The 22,492-nt window shown below is 31.8% G+C and overlaps 1 protein-coding gene, 1 long non-coding RNA gene and 1 pseudogene across 7 annotated transcripts; all 3 read left to right on the forward strand.

Moving 5' to 3' along the window:
* Window positions 1–3,322: 3,322 nt before the first annotated feature.
* LOC107918750 (probable long-chain-alcohol O-fatty-acyltransferase 5) lies at window positions 3,323–4,627 on the forward strand. The gene has a single exon (XM_016848333.2). It carries the CDS (start codon window positions 3,478–3,480, stop codon window positions 4,525–4,527), a length of 1,050 nt encoding a protein of 349 aa, XP_016703822.1. The 5' UTR covers window positions 3,323–3,477; the 3' UTR covers window positions 4,528–4,627.
* A 3,251-nt stretch (window positions 4,628–7,878) lies between these two features.
* On the forward strand, window positions 7,879–12,264 carry LOC107919195 (uncharacterized). Of its 6 annotated transcripts, none has more exons than XR_005922952.1 (10): window positions 7,913–8,375; window positions 8,450–8,594; window positions 8,731–8,827; window positions 8,939–9,194; window positions 9,610–10,398; window positions 10,653–10,718; window positions 11,279–11,358; window positions 11,446–11,553; window positions 11,636–11,739; window positions 11,843–12,264. It is a non-coding gene; the product is annotated as an uncharacterized lncRNA (long non-coding RNA). The 6 variants fall into 6 exon arrangements; XR_005922950.1 differs by having other exon boundaries at window positions 7,917–8,375; window positions 9,610–9,846; XR_005922948.1 differs by having other exon boundaries at window positions 7,918–8,375; window positions 9,610–9,714.
* A 2,883-nt stretch (window positions 12,265–15,147) lies between these two features.
* On the forward strand, window positions 15,148–15,798 carry LOC121224981 (probable long-chain-alcohol O-fatty-acyltransferase 8; annotated as a pseudogene).
* The last annotated feature ends 6,694 nt before the right edge of the window (window positions 15,799–22,492 follow it).

Genomic DNA, 22,492 nt, shown 5'->3' on the forward strand with positions numbered 1-22,492 from the left:
CGAAGGAGTAGCTTCTCATCCCATTTAAAAGGGTGTGACCAACGGTCATGCAATGCAATGTGTGGAGATATAAAAATTTAAAATACAAAACATGATGAAAACTATAACTCAAAATAGATGAACTGCAATGAGAGGATCATATGTTAAAAACCAAAATTTCAACTTTCGACAAAAAAGACAAAAATTAATCAATTTACGGCTTGACTCTCTTATGGTCCCCAGCGGAGTCGCTAAGCTGTCGAAACTATTTTTATTTTGAAAAACGAGGTCGACTTTTAAAACGAAAATGGAGGTACCACCAATCTTTTTCGAGGTGTGATCGGGTCACCTTGAGATTAATCATTTTAATAAAACATTTTGGTTTATTAAAATAATGATTTTGGTCTACAAAATTTGAGAAAACGGGCTCGGGAGTCGGTTACGCATGAGGAAGGATTAACACCCCATAACGCCCAAAAATTGGTACCTAATTAATTAATTAATGTCCTAATGTCAAAAATTTAAAAAGATTTTAAAATACGATCCTCTTTAAAAACCTGAATAAATCAAATTTGATGTTAAGGCCTCCTTGTCCCGAAGTAATAAGATGTCACATCCAGTAAGTTAGGATACGACATTTTAACCCTCGAAACTAAGCTTGTCTCATGCATTAAAGTTTAAAAAGGATATTCGGTTATTTTGATCAAAAAAATCGAAACCCAGTAAGTTAGAGCACGATTTTCTCAAAGCTCCAAAGTACCGAATATTGCCTTATTTTTAAAATTTTTCTATTTTAAAATTGGGGAAAATTGATGCAATATTAAAACGATGCGTAAAAACTTTGATAAAAAAAAGGGCAATATGAAAATACAAATAAACAATTTATAAAACACATAATGGCAATTATTTAAATACTAGCATCAATAATCAAAGACCAATGAATTTAAAACAAAGAGTATAAAATAAAAAAATATAAGGCAAAATAAAATGTAAACAAATTTAAAAATAATGAATTTGAAAATGAATAATAAGGGAAAAAGAAATTTGAAATCAACAATATACAAATCAATAAATAAATTATATATAAAAAATAGGTAATATATATAAGTTTGGAATAAATAATATATAAAAAATGAAAATAGGTAATATATAAAGTAATAATATATAAATGAGTTTAAAAATAAATATTGTGTAATAAGGAATTTAGAACAAGTTATACACAAAACATCTTAAAAATAAATGGTATATAAAATAGATAGTATAAAAAAATTGCAATTGATAATATATGGAAAAAAATTTTAAAGCAAATAATCAAACAATTTAAAATGGATGATTTATAACACGAGTTTTTAAAAAATAAACAACATGTGTAACATAATGTTAAAAACAAATAAAGTATATAATTAATGGAAGAAAATAAAAGAATTATATGATTAAATGAATGAACAATATGTAAATAAGAAAGTTGATGGATAAATAAACGAATAAAAGTAAAAGAATAATTAATGATTAAACAATTAAATGGATAAATAAAATAGGTTAAAAAACGCTTAAGTCAGCCTAACTCTCACAATATGAAGATTCAACGAAATTCCTCCACCAAAATCCAACTCAAATGAAAGCAACTTAAAAAAAACGAAGATGAACGAAGAACAAAATAAGAACAAGCCACAGAAAATAAGAACGCAAGAGAGGGAGGAATTTGAGTGAATGCTCTTAAGGATTATTATTGTTCCAAACTCAAGTGTTTTACAATGAATGGAGAGGCCTCTATTTATAGTTGAGCCTCCCCAAATCCAACGGTACAGATCAATTACATCAACGGCTAAGATTAAAGGGTATCTACAAATTAAATCTCTAAGATTACAAAATCAATATCTTCTAAGATTGCATATCATACCTAAAATTGCATATCCTTGAAGATTATGTTTCCATATGCGTCAAGCTTGTAGATGGACCTTCAACCTTTTCAAGTAATGGGTCATTCCGATCGGGCCAAAAGATATAATTTTGGACTGAACTTAGACTTTGTTTTATTATTTTGGATTTTTTTTGTGAGCCTGAGCTGAATTGGCCTATTACAATCAATATTAATATTTTAATACTAAATATTTATTACAATTATAAATATATTAATAATAAATGTTTTGTAGTATAAATGTTAAAATATGTCATAAGTCTATATACTCTTCACAAATTTGCAATTTAGTTTCTATACTTTTATTTTCAAGAATTTAGTCCCTCTACTTTTCAGATTTGAAAATCAAGTCCAACTGCTGACATTATTGATTTTTTTTGTCAATTTTATTAAAGTCACATTTTTAAATAAAAAAATACTCAGTTGGTAGTCATGTAACTAAAAAATAATCGTTGCAATTAACCTAAATTTAACAAAATATTTTTAATATATGTAAAAACAATGTAAAATATAAATTTATAGATATAAAATAAACTCAATTAAACAATGAAAAAATAAAAAAAATCTCAAATGTATGTTTGTTTAATTGAAAACGACTTTTATGAAATATTTTTAAAGAACTTGCCAAACAAAAGAAAATATTTTACACAAATTCATCCAAACACCAGAAAATATTAGCTTTTCCAGAAAAGTAAGTCATTTTCCAAAAATCATTTTCCGGAAGTCATTTTCAGTGAAACAAACGGAGCCTAAAATTATATTTTAGTCCTATTAAAAATGATAAAATTTTAATATATTCTTTTAATCCTAAAAATATTTTATGACTTCGTCCCTGGATATATATCATGATTTTAATCATCAATACATACCCCATATAATTACAATAAAAATATATAACTAAAAGAATTAAGTTTAAATGTGTAAAAAGTTCTTAAATTTTTTTTAAAAAAAATTAAATTTTTACTTTTTTGTATTCAGTTGATTACGTGAACTTTCAAAATGTATCAAAAAGACCTTCAAACTTGTTCAAACAAAGCAATTAAGCTTTTACATTTTTTTACACTCAATTGAGTACTTAATAATAGACCGTTAAAGTTTACCGTTCCTAATTTAGATATAAACCTTAAACTAAAACTAAAAAATATAAATATTACTATAAACTTCAAACTTTAAACCCTAAATTAAAAAACAAACATAAAATCTAAATCCTCAACTGGAAAAAGATATAATAATTATAATTACTATTTTTGATAGAATGGGTCTACTCTTTCTCACCCTTGAATAAACAAAAAGATTAACACGCATTCCAACCCACTAAACAAGATTATCGATATCTACGGAGTCGGTTGGCAATTATAATTACTATTTAATATTTAATTTATTAGTATGGAGCTGTCAAATAAAAACGGTCATAATTTACAGAAATTAGGGTTAATTTGGCAACCTATAGGACTGCTCTGCAATTTGGCAACGTTAAAAAGTGTTTTTTTTCTTCTGACAGCATTAACTATATTAATCAATTGTCCAATTGTTTATATATACTGTCGTATTATACATCAAGAAAACTAAAAGGGTGAGAAATGGAGAGTGAGCTCAATAACTTGATTAAGTTATGGGTCTTAACAACATTTTCATTGTCTTATTCTTATCACATTTCAGCAAAGATATCAAAGGGCTTCCCAAGGCTTGTTTCAATCTTCCCTGTCATCTTTCTATTATCAATTCTCCCCTTTAACATTCATGGTTTCCATCTTGGAGCAGCCCATGTGTTTGTCCTTTCATGGATGGCCAATTTCAAGCTTCTTTTATTTGCCTTTGATCGAGGTCCCCTTTCACCCCCTCCTGAAAACTTTATTCTTTTCATCCTCGCTGCTTGTTCACCCTTCAAAATCAAAGAAAACTCAGTCAAGGTTCTAAAGGGTGAAACCCCATTTCAGGGAAATCAACCAAGAGTTCCCAGTTTGATCCTAGAGGCTGTAAATAAAGCTTCGTTGCTGACATTACTTTTTTATTCCTATAACTTTAAGCAATATTTTCATAAACATGTCCTGTTAATCCTTTACTTCTTCCATACTTTTCTTTCAATTCAGTTTTTGTTGGCTGTGGCTGCAATCCCAGCTCAGATCTGTCTTCCTGGTGTGGAACTCGAACCACAGTTCAATGCACCACTTCGAGCCACTTCATTGCAAGACTTTTGGGGACGTAGATGGAACCTTAGGGTCTCAGAGGCACTTCGTCTGACCATATACAGCCCTATAAAAACCATTTCTTCCCGTGTAATTGGATCCAGATGGGCTTCATTGCCTGCTGTTTTTGCAACATTTGTCAGTTCGGGTTTTATGCATGAACTGATATATTATCATATAATCCGCAAAAAGCCTACGTGGGAAATTACTTGGTTCTTCGTTTTACAAGGAGTTCTGGTTGATATAGAGATTTTTTTGAAGAAAAAATTGGTGGCCACCGAGAAGTTCCGGCTACACGAGGCGATTTCAGGACCCTTGGCCCTGGCAAATATAGCACTCACTGCTGGTTGGTTATCTTATACGCAACTCTTGAGAAATGGTGTGGATGAAAAGGTGATCAAAGAATTCAATGCGATTGTGGAGTTTTTTAAGAGATCAACGTAAGTTTTATAATTTCTTCATGTATGGTTTTATCGATGAAAAGAATGTATAACTTTATTTGAAGATTAGTGGATGGATGAACCTCATCAAATATTTGTCCTTATTTGTCAATCAAGCCACATTCTAACAAGCTTTTATTTTCACTGCTTAGGCTTTTTCTTTTCTTTTTTTATTGCTTTTCCAAATCCTTTTAGAGTTATAATCAATGCTAAATAACCAAATTTAGAGTTATGATTCTATCATGTAGTTGAGACATAATAATAAAAAAGTGCTATTTAAAGGAATACAGTAATGAAATGATCCAACTTTTGTTATATGAAACCAAACATGTTACATATAATATAGAAAATCATTATCTAACTTTTAGAAAATTTTCTATTTAAATTTTTTTATAGTTTATAAAATTTTAAATTAATAATAATAAATTTAAAGTAATAAAAATGTAATTTGATCTTTTAAAAATTATAAAAATATAACTTGAGCAAACCATAGGTGGATGAAAGAGCTTTGATGACCATTCTCAAACGTTGCGCTCAGCCTTTCTCCCTTGCTTTGATTAGTTATGCTTTAGAGCATACTTGAAGGATATCAATTGAAATTGAAAATAGAAATGCTATAGTCACATAACTTCATGACTCTTCTATGAGGTTAGATAATTGTAATGCTACCGTATGTAGATTGTGGTGACATCGGAAATCTTATAACCGGGGAAATAATTATCATATTCCATGCTTTTGTTCCATCCCTTTTCTTCATATTTCAAAAATAAGCCGCATTTCCAAGGGAAGAACAAGGTTCAAATTTTAGAAACGACATTTTTGAGAGGGACAGTTATGAACTCCGACCGTAAAACAAAGTTATTTTAAAAATTTGTTTGTTTATTCACCTGAGTTAGATAAATTGTTAATATTGGTCACCCTGAAATTTTTGGAAACTATCATTTAGTCACCTAAGTTTACACGTGTTCCTATTTTGGTCACCCATTTCAAAAATCTGTTATTTTAGTCACTCCTGTTAAATAAGTTATCAATTTTAGTCATTCTGCCATTAAATGACTTTGATCACTAGACGAAAAGTTGATGTGACAGTCTTTTGATTGGTATAATAACAAATTTAACCCTTAACACTTTGCACATTTTGTCTATTTTGTCCTAATTCTAAAAAATTCAACAAATTAAACCCTCAATGTAACGCCCTAAACCTGATCCTATTCGCCAGATTTGAATCTCAGGTGTTACATTTTCCATTACAGATTTTTTGCTGACTTATAAAATTTTACAACTCAATTGAAATATCTTTTAACTAAATTTGCATCTGAGGCACAGTATATAATTATATTGACCATGATGGGCTTTACATGATTATAGTATGCCTTAGTTACATAGTTCTAATAATTTATTTCTAGGCCTTATAAACGATTCTCTTAGTGGTTTACATTATATCCATCAGACTTGATCACCCCAACCCAAGCTCACTCTATCTGCATAATAGCCCAACTTTCCACACCCTTAGTGTAGCCTTGGCATTGTCCCTCCTAGCGTAATCCCATCTCAACACTACACCAAAACAAGCTTTTAGCGGCGTTTCTAGCGGCGTTTGGATACAAAACGCCGCTAAAGATCGAGCATTAGCGGCGCTTTCTGGAAAACGCCGCTAACAATAAGCTTTAGCGGCGTTTTTAAGAAAGCGCCGCAAAGAACTTAAGCCAAAACGACGTTGTTTTGTGAGCTTTGGGGGATTTAGCGGTATTTTTGAGGAGGCACCGTAAAAAACCTAAGCCAAAACGACGCCGTTTTGTAAGCTTTCGAGGATTTAACGGCGTTTTTAAGAAAACGCCGCAAAAAACCTAAGCCAAAACAACGCCGTTTTGTGAGCTTTCGGGGATTTAGCGGCGTTTTTAAGAAAGCGGCGCAAAGAACCTAAGCCAAAACGACGTCGTTTTGTGAGCTTTGGGGGATTTAGCTGCGTTTTTGAGGAAGCGCCGCAAAAAATCTAAGCCAAAACAACACCGTTTTATGAGCTTTTGGGGATTTAGCGGCGTTTTTAAGAAAGCGTCGCAAATGCTCAGGGCTTTAGCGGCGTTTTTAAGAAAGCGCCGCAAATAACCTAAGCCAAAACGACGTCGTTTTGTAAGCTTTGGGGGATTTAGCGGCGTTTTTGAGGAAGCGTCGTAAAAAACCTAAGCCAAAACGATGCCGTTTTGTAAGCTTTCGGGGATTTAGCGGTGTTTTTAGGAAAGCGCCACTAATGCTCAGGGCTTTAGCGGTGTTTTTAGGAAAGCGCCACTAATGCTCAGGGCTTTAGCGGCGTTTTTGAGGAAGCGCCGCAAAAAATCTAAGCCAAAACAACTCCGTTTGTGAGCTTTCGGGGATTTAGCGGCGTTTTTAAGAAAGCGCCGCTAATGCTTAGAGCTTTAGTGGCGTTTTCAAGAAAGCGCCGCAAAGAACTTAAGCCAAAACGACGTCGTTTTGTGAGCTTTGGGGGATTTAGCAATGTTTTTGAGGAGGCGCCGCAAAAAACCTAAGCCAAAACGGTGCCGTTTTGTGAGCTTTCAGGGATTTAGCGGCGTTTTTAGGAAAGCGCCTCTAATGCTTAGGGATTTAAAATAATTTAAAATAATTGTTAAAAATGGAAAAATTAAAATACTATTATTTAAAATGATTTTTTGGATACATTATTGATTTTTTTAATTTCTATATTAAATAATTTCTTATATAATCGTAAAAGAGATAATATTAATTTTAAAATATTGAATTAAATATCACTATAGTTTAGGGTTTTTGGTTTAGGGTATATGGTTTAGAGTTTAAAGTTTAGGTGTTACCATTTTAAGGTTTATGGATTATGGGTTTAGGGGTTATGGTTTATGGTTTAAAAGGCTGGGGTTTAAGGTTTAGAGGTTATGTGCATGTTAAGGGTTTATAGTTTTAGGGTTTAAGTTTATGGTTTAAGGTTTAGATTAACTAGTGTTTTCTAATTTATATATTAATAATTAATTTCTTATATAATTGTAAAAGAGATAATATTAATTTGGTTCTTTAAAATCATGTGAAGATTTGGTTTTTCAAAATCAATATAAGCTATATCCAAGGATATCCCTAACTTATCCCATCCCGGTTCAGTATTTTTAGTGCTCGGTTTAATTTTTTTATCCAGTTCAGTTTTTTTCGTGTTTTTCTTTGCCCCCGCCGTGATCAAATAATTATATATGGATTTAGGGATTATGGATTTAGATAATTCTAACTTAATAATTAATTACAACCATTTTATCATTTATTTTCTTATTAAAATGTCATTTTATTCTAAATAAAATAATTTTTTTATATAAGCAATAGTGTCGTTTTTTATAAAAACGCCACAAAAAATAATTTCACACGCCATTTTCTCCCAAAACTCCCCCTAAAACCTCTAAATTTTCCCCTGTAAAATTGGTATCCTCAAAATACCTAAGTGTTTCTCTCTGCCACCACCGTTTCATCATCATCTTCCCCTCTCTCACTCTTTTTGCATACCTTTCAGAAGGGCTCATACCTTCAAAACACAGGGAGGGACAATCTTAAAAGAAAATGGAAGATTTGATAACAAAATTTCAAAATGAAATATTCTTTTTTTCCCCTTCTTTTTCCCAAAATCGATTCCCCCCACTTTTTTTTCCCAAACCCTTTCTCCCCTACCCCGATTCCCTTTATTTTCCCCCCCAATTTCCCCAAATCGGCAGCCCTTTTATTTTCCCCAAACCATTTCTCCCCTACCCCGATTCCTTTTGTCACCTCCTTTCTCCGACCACCCAACCTTCGCCTCTTCTCTCCGCTTCCAACGTTACTTTCTCCTTCTCTATTCCCTCGCCTCAGGTAAAAAAAGTTCTTTTTTTCTGAATTAAAAGGGAAAAAAAGTTGATCTGATTTCTACATAATTGTTTTCGCAGTGTTGGAAGGATTATGGTCTGTGTACGGAGAGTTTGAGCTAGTTTACTATGGAATTACCAAAGAAGATACAGTGACGTTTATGCTTATTGGATTTGGATCTGCTCTTTTTGTCGATAGTTTCTTAGGCCTTCTCTCTGATTTAATGTGAGTAAAACTTAATCTTTTCATGTTTCTATTGCCTTTTTTTCAGTGAATTAACCAACTTTATTTATGAATCGTTGGGTGATATAGATTCTGAAATTTTTTATTATTTTTTCTTTATTTTTTGTTATTCATGTAGAGGTCGAAAGAAATCTTGTTTGGTGTTTTATATCTTTCACCTTGTTGTTGGGATATGGAAGAGGATTACATCAAGTCCTAGCTTTTGGGTAGCAAATGTGTGTTTATCTTTGGCAACATCAATATTTTCCTTCAGTTTCGAGACATGGGCTTTTTTCGACTTTCTTTGAACATAATGGTATCAACTTTCTTTGGGTTTTTTTCTCCAGGGTCATAGGCAAGATCTTTTGAATGAAACATTTTGGTTGATGACTTTTTTCGAGTCTGCGGCTTTGATTGGAAGTCAGGTGATGAGCAATTGGATGGTGGGTGGTAATTTGGAGAAAGAAATTGCATGTCCTTCCACTGCAGCTATTCTTACAGCAATAGTAGGCATTATCTGTATTTCCAGAGTTTATGGTGGGAGTCCTCAGACAGTGACCTTTAAGGAATATAAAGTGTCATTTTACTCGTATATCCTTTGTGGTAAGAATTTTTTAGTTCTATTAATTGTTTTTAATTTGTGAGCTGGAAGCATTCTTGTAACATTGAACATTTTTTGTTTCTGGTTTTAAATTTTTTTTAATACGTTAGATGGCTTCGTTAACGTGGGGTTTCAATCTGCTGCTGGTTTGAAACAGCATGGTGACACATTTACTTATATATTTAAAGTGTATTTGTCGACTTTGATCATTTGAGTAGTCAAAGTATGTACGGAAACTGTGTACATAAGATGTGATCTTAGTCTAAAATTATGGTACTAAATAATTTGGTGTAAAACATAGGATGTCGAGTTGGACTTGCATGTTCGATGTAATGATTTGTCTCCAAACAATTTCATTGCAATACCAGATGTTTAGTGCTTCTTGATCACACACCAATGAATGGTTTCTTGTTGCAGACTAACATATCAAAGGGTGCAGTTTAATGAATCTTCTCATGGTTGTGGAGTTCGTGATTGCGAATTTGAGTGCTTGTGGACAGCGGCATGACTTTTATGTTGAATGTGGTGTATCCTTCCTTTTTTTTGTTCTTCTTTTACTGCAAATGAGAAGTGACATTTTCATAATTTCCATAGGGAATTTGAATTGAATTTTAGCTTCATTTAAGCATCAATGGCTTTCAAGTTCATAAATAGGTTTGTCTAATAATGCTTAATTTGGCCTTTGAACTATGCTTCTTATCCTATTTTGGTAGGGTACATAAACTATTGGAGTAGTGATAAGAAAATTGGTTATGTGGTGCGAATAAGAAAAATTAATTTCTTTTTTGCAATTTTTTAAAAGTTAAATACTTTTTTGAAAATTTTAATTAAGTTTTCAATTTTTATACAGTTTTTTATAGTAGTTTTCTGGATTCTCTGGTCCCCGACACTGGTGGTAAGATCATATCTTTTGTTGAGAAGAATGTTTACTTTGTTACTTGGAAGGATAAATATCTCAGTAGTCTCCTTTATTTCCCAATAAGACCAATAACTTGAAGAAAAAAAAACTTTGTATTTCACTTTCCTTTTTGCTTTCATTCTCTCTGTAATCTATCTTCTAATTTCGAGTCTTGAATTTTCTTCGCCCTTTTTTGCTTTTAAAGTACACCAGTACCACTCTTTATTTTTTTCCTTCGCTTTCACTGGGAATTTCTCTGCCACAAGTCGAGATTTCATTTCTAAGTAATTTGTTTTCCTTCTTTACTGGTACGTTTATGGATAATATTTCATTTGCCTTGATATTTTTAATGATATTTTTTTAACTGATTCATTGGCGAGAAGAGAAGTTCTTCTTTTTCTTCTTCTTCTTCTTGTAAATTTCTTGTTAATTTTGAAAGAAAAATTCTGAGTGGTGGTTGTGCAAGTTGACTTCATTGGATTATTAAAGGTTCTTATTGTTATTGTTATGTATAGAGAGATTACATGTACTAAAGAGTGGTTTTGGTTTTGCGGAGTTGCAGGGGTTATTCTAGTATTCACTTCGCAAGATTTGAAGCAAAATCCATTTCCGTGTGATGGCTACTCAGGTATATAGAAACAGAAACCTTGGTTATTGGTTAATCTTGAGTCTTGACTTAAACCAACTCTGCATAACAGTCATTGGTTAAATAGTGAATTGAACCCTGAAAATTATTTTAGATGATAACAAATTTTATTGAACTTCAAGAGATGCCATTTTTCTAATTGATAGTTGGGAAAAGGCATACTGAGATAAATAATGTTGCTCACGGGAGTGCAAGGTTTCTGATGGAACAGGTGCTTACAAGAATAAATAGCTTTATTTGTGACATTCTTAGGGCTATTACCAATGTTCCATTAATTTATTATGTTGATTCCAGGCATTAGGGATCAATAATTTTATTTTAAGATGATGCGATGGGGGTGCTATCATCATAAAACTCCCATCGTTATGACTTTTAAGTTTAATGAATGGTATATTATCATTATGATATTAGCAATATATGCATAGTGAACAGTATTGCAGGCTTTGTCTTTGGTTATATTCCTTTTTTATGAAGAGAGGCTTGAATTTTATGTTTAACTTTTTAACCTGTATTTTGTTCTTGTTCTGTTTCCTGACTATCAGGCAGCTAATGGCTGTGATATTGAGCATGTACGTATGAATTTTTCACACAAGCGTTTGTATTATATGAAGAAGAAATTGCGGTAATTGCACTACTCAGATCAGCTGTTATTGAAGTCTGTTATGCCTTCTAATTTGTGTAGAGCTTCATGAATGTTTATTGATCATAGGACTCTAAAGCCCAAGTGATTGCAATTCATCGTATAATTGGGACTCTCCAGAGGATGAATGTTTTTGGTGTTGAGAACAGAGATACTTTGACACACAAAGCCACAGGAGTAATATTGCTTCCTCTTCTCTAATTCATTGTACTTCATTGAACTGTTTATACAAAACTTAAATATGTGTTACTTTGGTCAGTATTCAGCTCGGCTATTGAAGAAGGCTGATCAGTGCAGAGCTGTTTATGTATGTTCCTATCTATTTTGGGTTGATGATCAGGATGGCGTAAAGGACGAGGAGAGGTCTGGCCTCAAAACTTGTCCTTTGGTTTAGATTTTTTTTCATGTAAACATTAAATTCATTCTAACAATAAGAAACTGAAAAAATTTGCGGGAGAGGTTGCAGGGTCCTCTAACAATAAGCAAATCACCAGTTCCGCAATCCAAGGGCTGATAGAATTAATTCATACTGAGATGCAAAGTGATTCCATAGACCCTAATAGTGTGGCGGATGCTTTCCTTGCCAGCACCTTGCGTTACATTCAGTTCCAAAAACAAAAAGGCGGTGTAGTGGGTGAGAAATTCGATTCCGTTAAAACTGTAAATTGTTGAGTCATGTAAAGAAGTAATGCATGGCAGTTAGAGATGTAAATAGGCGTTTATTCTGAATTTGGATTTCATATTTGCTTGATTATATCTTTTATTAAACTGTAAATTATTGAGTCATGTAAATTGTATTATTTCTTTTATTACCAAGATTTACTTGATTAAGAAAATGCATTGTATTTTTTATTACCTTGCAATATGTATCAGAGGCTTGTTCAACTAGTCAGTTTGTTGTTTATATGTATTATTTATTTTAGTTTTGATTCTAAATTTTTATTTTTACTTTAATATTTGCGATAACTTGAGTTCTAACTTTTGGGTTTTAATTGTGTTATTAATTTATTATTTTAAATTTTAAAACTAAATTCATTAATTTTTATATTTAATTTTAAAGTTAAAATTTTTATAGAGAATTTAATTTAAATAATATTTTTATCCTTAAAAGTATATTTAAAGTTCAAATTTAAAAAATAAAATAAAATAAAATAAAATATTTATAATAAAAATAAATATTATTTGATTAAATATATATTTTTAAAGGTTATGTTTTTAGCAGCGTTTTTGTGAGAAGCGCCGCTAAAGGTTTATTCTTTAGCGACGTTTGTGATAAAAGCGCTGCTAAAGGTCTTGGTCTTTAGCGGCTTTTTAGGAAAAGCGCCACTAAAGGTCTTGGTCTTTAGCGGCGTTTGTAGTAAAAGCGCCGCTAAAGGTCTTGGTCTTTAACGGCGTTTGTGAAAAAAGCGCCGCTAAAGGTTTTGGTCTTTAGCGGCGTTTTTTTCAGTGCTTCTCAAAACGCTGCAAATACTTTTAGCGACGCTAAAAAGCGCCGCTAAAAGCCTGTTTTGGTGTAGTGCAACTTACCTATGACATAAAAGCATAGAAGTAAGTTCATGCGAACTTAGTGAGAAAACCTTCTTTTACCTGATTCATATTCGAAAACTCTATTTTCTTTTATCTCCTTGTATCCTTTTTTCGATTTGTATCTGACAAATACATCTCTAAAGTTCCATTCATCATGCCATAGGTGTCACGTTACACACCAAGATCATAACTTACCTCTGATGATTCCCTTAACCATTCCCACTTCAAAGGACCTTACAAACAGAATACTCTTGGCTCGACACTTACACTAGCGCTCTCAAGCTTCTTTGTTCTTACCTTGATACTATACGGGGTTCACCTTAACACTTTATACAGAACTTTTTTTTTCAGAATTAGCCATACTTATCGTTCCTTCAAAAGACTTCATACGTTTTTTTATCAGAGTTCGCCATGGATTCCTTTCTTTTCGTTCAGAGTCCGCCACAGAGGCATTTCTTTCAAATGGTTGCCACAAGGGCCATTCTTTAGACTGCGCCACTAAGACGTTCCTTTTTAAAGATAACCACAAAGGCTTCCGTGTTTAGAGATTTGCCACAAAGGTATTTCCTTGCGGAGGTTCGCCACATATGCTTACATTTTTTAAGTTTTTCCACAAAGGCGTTCCTTAATATCAGTACTCACCGCAAAGGCTTTCCTGTCTAGAGCTTTGCTACAAAAGCGTTCTTTAACATTCAGTACTCACTACAAAGGCTTTCTTGTCTAGAGTTTTGCCATAAAGACTGTCCTTTTGTTGGTGATTTAGGCGATAGGGTTTTGCCTAGACTCACACCTAGTGAGGTTTGCCCCTCATTATCTTGGGACACATAAGAAACCATATTAGGTAAAACTTTAGGTCATTATCCTTACCCAGTAGAAACAAACTTACTCTTTTACAACATAGTATGAAAGATTATAAACCTTACCTTGACATGAAGCACCCATAGGTGGAAATCCATATCAACTCTCAACTTTCGTGAAGGAAGGAAGTACTTCAGATTGGTTTAGATCTAGACCAGGGAAATACTTCCTAGAGAAGGTAGAAGAAAAACTTCCATTTTTAATTTCTGGCTATCTAAATATACAACCTTTGTCCTTATGAAAACTTGATACGCGTCACAATCTTACTCTATTTGCCATATGGGTGTTTTACAACTGTAAGGAAACATGTTCAAAAATCCATATTTACATGTATAAATAAATATTTTTGGGTTAAATCCATCATTCGCTCTTATACATCTCATTAAAATATAAACAACACCTTAGCTAGGTAAACTTGGCATACAACTCCTTTCGACGATATCTCTATTACTCGAAATTCCTTAATATTTTACCAAGTTCCACTCCTAGAGATGTCTCACTCTCTAAGGCATTTTGACTCAATATCCTAATGTTAACAGTTTACGCAATTTATCCACCAAAGTATTGTTTGAGCAGTTAGAACCACGCCCCTGCTTCCTTCTGACTTATTCACCTATCTAAAACTTCGCCCAAGAGTGTTCCCGTAGACTTCAACCTCTTAATTAAATTCAACACCTTACTTACCCGAAACCTATTCTGAAACACTTCTCCTACAACAACACTCGAGCACTAGGGCTTTACCAGTCGGGATGCCACACTCAATATTTGCACATTTCGTCAACTTAGTCCAAATTCTAAAAATTAAAAAAAATTATAATTTTTAAAAACTAGATAGAAAATTGGAGAAAGTGAGAGGAAAGACAATAACTTTTTATATCTTAACTAGATAGAAAATGTTAAAATTACTTTTCTTTTCTTTATTTTATTAATTTTAGCTATCTAAACAAAAAAATAAACATTTTCTTGCTTTTCTTTTCTACATTTCTTTTCTTTTCCTTACCTTCCTTTATTTTTAGTTATCCAAGTATAGGATTACAATTAACTTAGTAATATAATAGAAAATAAAAAAGATGCTGATCAGTTTAAAAAAAAAATCAAACTCGTGCTTTTCTATATATATTATAGATTATAGATACGTGTAGTAATTTGATGACTTTCAGATGTAGTATCATTAACTACTTACCAAACAAAATGATGAAATTAATTTCCCGTGTTGTGAAGTGATCCACATGCCAAACACCACGTTATCGTCAAATATCATACAATTATTGTATTTCATCAAAGATCTCGAAGGGCTTCTCAAGACTTGTCTCAATCTTCCCTGTCATTATTCTATTTTCATTTCTCCTTTTTAACATTCGCACCTTCCATTTTTTAGTTGCCCATATGTTTTTCCTTTCATGGATGGCCAATTTTAAGCTTATTTTATTTGCCTTTGATAAAGCTCCCTTTTAACCACTTCCTTCAAAACCTCATCTTTTCATCCTCACAGCTTGTTTACCATTTAAAACCAAACAATACTCTGTAAATATTAAAAATGATGGAATCCCATTCTAGGAAAGTGAACCAAAAGTTCCTACTATGATCCAAGAGGCTATGAATAAATCTACATTGTTGATTTTACTGTTTTGTTCTTACAACTTTAAACACTATTTTTATAGACTTGTTTTGTTGAATATTCACTTTTTCCATACTTATTTTACAATTTAGTTTTTGTTAGTTGTGGCTGCAATACCAACTGAGATCTTGTTTGCTGGTGTCGAACTGGAGCCACAGTTCAAAGCACCAGTTCGAGCCACTTCATTGTAAGACTTTTGGGGACATAGATGGAACCTTAGAGTCTTGAATATACTTCATTCGGCCATATACAATCCTGTAAAAACCATTTCTACACGAGTAATTGGATCCAGATGGGCTTCATTGCTTGCTATTTTTGCAACATTTGTCACTTCGGGTTTGATGTATGAACTGATATATTACAATATAATCCACAAAAGCCCTACGTGGAAAGTTACTTGGTTCTTCATTTTACAATGAGTTTTGGTCGATATGGAGATTGTTTTGAAGAAAAAATTGGTGGCCACCAAGAAGTTCCGGCTTCACGAATTAATTTCAGAACCTTTGGCCTCGACAAATATAGCAGTCATCGTTGGCTGCTTATCTTATTGCATGGAACACCCCAAACTCGGCCTAGACGTTATGGCTGAATCTAGAGAAGTTACATCAATTCGTATGAAAAACTAATTTAAAAATCATAGCCTAGACATCGTATGATCTGAAATTTTAATTTAGCTTAGCTTATACAGGTTTTAGGAAAATCACAAGTTTGACAACATCTATTTCACAACACAATCTCTTAAACATTTACTTATAAAATAGTGGAAACTTTCATAAATTTGCTCTCTAACTTTAATAATCACATGATTTGAAAATATTAATTTTTAGCAAATCTCTTACACGTTATTTTGAAAATATTAATTTATTTCACAGAAAAACTTGTAATAGGCCCAATTTGCCCGGCCCGCTATTAAAATAAACCAAACCAAAAAGTCCAATAAACAGTCCAATTACAATGGGCCAAATTTGGGTTGAAGCCCAGTCACTAAACCCGATTACAGACCCTAACCTGGTCCTAACCATCAACCCAAACCCGTTACAAACCCAAGCCCAAAAGCAAAGAAAAAACCTAAAACGCTAAACGGTTTTTGAAACAAGCCTCAGCCGCCGCAGCAGAAACCCGAGCCACTCTCCACGCACGTAACACCACTCACGCGAGCCTCCGTACATGCGCGCCGCGTACATTCGTACGTGCCACGTCCCCGTCACCGTACGGCCGTACCTGCACACAAGCAAACAAGCAAAAATGCACAGAAAACAGCACAAAATGGAGCGAAAAATTGTAATAAGGGAGAAAAAGCAAAAACAAAAAAAGAGAGGGATTTCTGTATTTTCTTTTTGGCTATATAAAGCCATTGCAAAATCTGTAAAAGGACACAGACAAAAAAATCACACACGCATTCAATATACAAAAAAAATCAGAATACCAAGAGGTGATCTTTCTGGGTTCTTTTCTTTCTTTTATTCGCAGTTCTTCTTTCCGTTTTATATTCTGTTGATTGTTTATTAAAAAAGAAGCGGTAGCAGTAAAAGAAAGGGGACGTACCTGGTAACCACATCCTCTTTCTCTCCGTCGTCATCGGAGTTGAATGGGGATCGGGGCCTAAGGTGATGAATCGTCAGAGCGGCGCAAGAGGAAGGCCATTGCTCTTTAGGTTTTAGGAAGGTTAAAAGGTTTTAGGTTAGATCTTTAAGGGCCATCATTAAAACGCTAACGTTCAAGGTCAATATAATGACTTCGAAACGCCGCCGTTTGATGGCCGAACCCGAGCGGTGACCTGATCTAGGGAAGGATCTGCGTGTTAAGACCAAATGGTCTATTTATTCGATGGGTCCTTGCGTGTTTATGGAGTTGCAATTTGATCTTTTTTATCTGTTTGTAATTTGTACTTCATATTTTGTTCTGTTCTCATTCAGATCCAAATTGAAACGGTACCGTTTTATGTGGTTGATTGAAATTATTTTAGTGTTTGCGCTTAATTGCTGGATCAGTCCCTCAGTTTTGAAATAAATTTCGATTTAATATAAATTCATTTTTTTATAATACTTTTTTCACATATTATAGATTTTAATATTACTTATAGTATTTAATTTCAATAATGTTTAAATTTATTATTATAGTTTAAAATGTAATAAATTATTATTTTAGTCCGTATTTTATATTTTAAATTCATTATACATTAATACTTTAAGCTTATCGTTTTATTTAATTTTGTTTCCTCTTATTATTATTTTAATTTTATTTAAACTCTGATTTAAAGGTTGTCGATTATGTTCTCAATTTCAAAATGCTTTTCATATTTAATATTGATTTCAAAAGTTTTTAATAAATCAATTCTTATATTAATTTATTGTTTCTCACATTATTTTAACATTGACTTAATATTTTTCCAAAACTTATTATTAATGTGATTTCTAAAATATAATACTTTATTCTTTCAAATTATTATTAATATGTTTTAAATTCATTGACATCATTTTTTTTATATATACTTTTATTTTTCCAATTTGATATATTATTATTCATTTTATCTCACTTAATATATTTAAAAAAAAATTGATATGTTACTTTATATTTCCCAATAATTTATTTTAGAATATAGTTCCTAATTTTATTTTCACCATGATGTTTGATGACTATTATATTTATATGTATAATTTATAAGGAACTTTTTTTGGTGTATATAAATAAATATAAAGTATAATAGATTTCAACTTATAAAATTTTATATGCTTCTCATACATAAGTATTTTATTTCTCAAGGAAAGTTATCTATTTTGCTTGCTTTAGTTTGGTTATTTATTATTAAATTATTTCTAAATATCTTTTTTCAAAATATCCTTATGAGAGTGATTATTGATTCATTATATACTTAATTATTAATGTTGATGTACTATATGTTTGGTTGCTGCATATTGTAAACTTGGTTTGTTATTCATCATCTGCTTTATATATTGCTGTTCAAATTATGTTGTTTGTAAAAATTGCATTTCATTAAAGCATCATAATCATCTTATTTCAAAACTCCTAAAAAAGTCTTGGTTTTCAATAGTTCTCGAGAGAATCGTGCCCTAACTTACTGGGCTTCAATTCTCCTCGATAAATTTATATCATTAAGTATCCATTTTATTAAAACCATACAATTGTAAAAATAAAGCTCTTAAGACTACAAAATGTTGGATCCTAACTTACAGGATGCGGCATTTTGTTATCTCGATTTTAAAATAAAGACAATATTTGAGGCTTAAGAATTTCGAGAAATTGAACCCTAACTTACTGGAATCTGATTTCTCGATTGACTTAAACAATCAAATAACCTTCTTTAAACCCATGTTTTTTCTTAAAAAAGAACACATTTAATTTCGGAGATTGAATTGTAACACCCTAACTTACTGAGTGTGACAATTTATTTCCTCAAAATAAATTCGTCTTATTATTCAATCTAGTTTGTTCAAGTTTTTCTCATCAAGGATCGTACATTAAAATCTTTTCAAGGTTTCGATATTAAGACATTAAGCAATCAATTCGGTACCAATTTTGGGTGTACGAGGGTGCTAACCCTTTCCTCGTGCGTAATCGACTCCCGAACCTATTTTCCTCTAAATATGTAGACCTAAAATTGTTTTAAGGTGAGCCAATCACACCTCAATAAAGGATTGGTGGCGACTCCGTTTTCAAAGTCGATTCCATTTTTTTCAAATTAAAAGGTGGTTTCGACAAAACTCTTGCAAATTTTAGTCAAATCTGATGTTCAAAATACTTCTCGTACAGTGAAATCACTTAATAACTTATTTAGTTTCGCAACGGAAATTTTAGAGTTTTAATTTTTGAAACCAGATTCTAAATTTGGTAAACCGTATTATTTTGCAGTTTCATATTAAAATACAAAAAAACCAATGATCAAAGTAAAAACCTAAAACAAACCAAATCCGAAAACTTAGTTCAAAAACCCAAAAGTCCATAAAACTTAATTAATTAAAAATAATCAAACCAACTTAAGTGAGAAATCAATCTGAGCTCCTGCACGCCGTTCGGTCATAAGTTTGAAGATCACCTGAAATGTATTAAGCAAACGGGTGAGCTAGAATCCTGGTGTGTAACATATCCCAAGCAACAAATTAGATATACATGAATAAACAGATACGTTTTCAAATATAGATTCAAACATATTCTCATATACAGTATCAAATGTATTTCATAATAGAATACAAATGCATACTCAGATTCAGAAACAAATGCATATTCAGATTCGAAAACAAATGCAATCATAGATCCTACCCTCATCCGCTACAAACAAACTCCGTCCAACCAATCACACCAATTAAGACTACGAGAGTTCTTCCATCCAATCACATCAGGTCGTAGTGGTATGCCGCTCATAAAGGTGCAGCTGAGCTGCCAAACAGATATTGTGGTTTAACCGCCAAAATTGTAATAAATAAACAGATATCGAATGTGTGAATGTCATACATGCTATTCACAATAGATTTTAGATCACATTAGCATTAAACAAATCATGCTATAATGTATAACATACCTCTCGTGCGATCGTAATTCACGTTAAACAACAACAGAGCATTGGATATTAGAATTTATAGTCATATTTATACCATACGGAAGGGCTAAATTTGATTCGTGTGACAAATAAGGCCATAATGTGAAATTTTAAAAAATGGGTCCACATGCCCGTGTGCCCCACATAGCCCAATTGACTCAGACAGTGTTCACATAGTCTGACACATGGCCTGTTACATTGTCGTGTAGCGTCGATAGTCAAATTTTTAGTTTCGCATCATTCGCTTTTTTTGGATTTTTCGTTACACACCTAATCATTTTTCGATGCCAACACAACAGTTGCAATTCCAACACCTAAAAACGACATTCAGAAGGAACTAATTAACAATCGATATATGAAATTCAAACACTAATTCGACCATAAGTGAAAAATACAATCGGCTTTTACACAACCCAAAACAACCCCTACAAGGCATTCTATCACTTACCACAAATAAAAGTAACAGTTCTTAAATCTCACTATTCACCAAACAATTACAACTGAAGCTAAAAACTTAAATAAACCACCCATCCTTCACGTGAAAGAACGATTCATAACAAATAATAAGGAAAGAAAATAGTATACAATGCCTACCACAAAAATAGCACAACAGTAATGACAGCACAACGTAGAAACTAAGCATCCATAATCGTAGCAAAGCGGAAGCAAATGATAAATCAAAGTAATAAAAGAAAAACAATACACCTAAATTTTCCAATGAGAAAAGGAAAAATGGTAATGTGCGCAAAAGAGAAAGAAAACAAAAGAAATGATGTCAAAAAAGAAATTTTCAATAGCAGGTAAACTGGAAACAAAAATTGGGGAAAAGAGAGAAGTGGGGAATAGGGGACGTAGGAATGGGAGTGGGAGATTTTTTGGGATAAATTTTGGAATAATTTCAAAAAACTACCCATATCTCACTAAATCCCTTAACAACCCACTTATCAGGTTTTCCCTAGAATTTGAATTTATCCCAAATTCTACCACATGGGCTGCACAATGTAAGAGAAACAAAGATAATTCCCACTTTGCACACACATAATTCGAATACAAGACCCTAAGGTAAGCTAAAGCCTTACCACTGAACCAGCAGACTCATTCTATCAACAGTTGAACAAAAATAATTTATAAACCAAATGTTCACTGATAAAGGTTGGGGAAAAAATTAATAAAGATTCAAGGGAAGGGAGTTGAACACAAGACCTTAAGCACATAATTTAGAAGACTTAACCACTAAACCAAATCAAATTCTTTAACATAATTTTTCAATGTTTAATTCAAATACAGGACGTGACCACTCTTGGTTTCACTACTCCATTCCTTCTAGTCCGGTTTTGGGGATGTGACATCGCAACTCTTGAGAAATGGTATTGATGATAAGGTTATTCGGAAATACAATGCATTTTTCGAGTTTTTCAAGGGATTAACATAAGTTTTATAATTTCTTCGTATCATATATGTGTATATATGCGGGTGAAAATTATGTATTTAGAATATATATATATATGTGTGCATTTAAATATAACATATCATAAATAATTAAAACATAAGGTTTAAAATTAATAATAATAACACATGCACTATATACAATATTAAAATGAAAAATTTTAAGACTAAATTGTGAGTAAAATGAAAATTAAACACATAAGAACAATTTATTAGGAATATTGAATGCACTACAATTGTATATCATAGAGTTGTCATCAATCTTGAGTTGATATTGAATTAACTTGTAACATCAACTCAGTCGAAAACTTACATAATAGTATAGTATACAATTGATGAAGGTAATAAAGTATGCATAATAGAAGTAAAACATCAAGAATTAGTTAAAACAAAGCTTTGGTTTAGTGGTACAGTTAATGTTTTATATACTCAAATAGTCAAACCGTATGTGTTTAAATCCAACCACATGCAAAATTTTTATTGGTTTTTAAATAAAAAGATTAAAATGCTTTTAAATAATATTAATTTAATAACAGAAACACATTTTCATAATTTATATAATCAAGTTGGTGACACCAACTCAGTTAGATAATAGTAAGTATAAAAAAAACACTTTGGTTTAGTGGTATAGTTAATGTTTTTGTATAAAAAATAATATTAAGTACATAAATACAATTGATGGAGGAAATAAAGTATCTATAAAAAAATTTAAAAAAAATTTTATTGAGTGATAAATTTAAGATTTTACTAATGCAATTGGGGTGGTTCAAACCCTTCTATATGCATAATATAACTTATTTTCAAATAAAAAGATTAAAATATCCTTAAATAATAAATTTTATTTTAATTGTGAAATAATATTTTTATAATTTTTCTAACCGAGTTGATACTCAATTAAATCGTGATACCAATTCAATAAAAACTTAAATAATAGTATACATTACTGATGAGATTAACAAATGTGCACTAAATATTCATTAAATGTTTCTTTCTATTTTTTCCTAATAGTTTATTGTCATAAATTTTCATCCACGTAAATAATATTTCCATGTATCAATTTTCCCCCAGCTTTTAACACTATTTAGTTTATGCATTAACTTACTTGACGTTTA

The sequence above is a fragment of the Gossypium hirsutum genome, chromosome D13, assembly GCF_007990345.1.
Source record: "Gossypium hirsutum isolate 1008001.06 chromosome D13, Gossypium_hirsutum_v2.1, whole genome shotgun sequence".
In the NCBI taxonomy this organism is placed as follows: Eukaryota; Viridiplantae; Streptophyta; class Magnoliopsida; order Malvales; family Malvaceae; genus Gossypium; species Gossypium hirsutum.

What these genes read in the sequence shown, in the direction of transcription:
- LOC107918750 (XM_016848333.2), top strand. Translation starts at nt 3,478, where the DNA reads ATGGAGAGTGAGCTCAATAACTTGATTAAGTTATGGGTCTTAACAACA.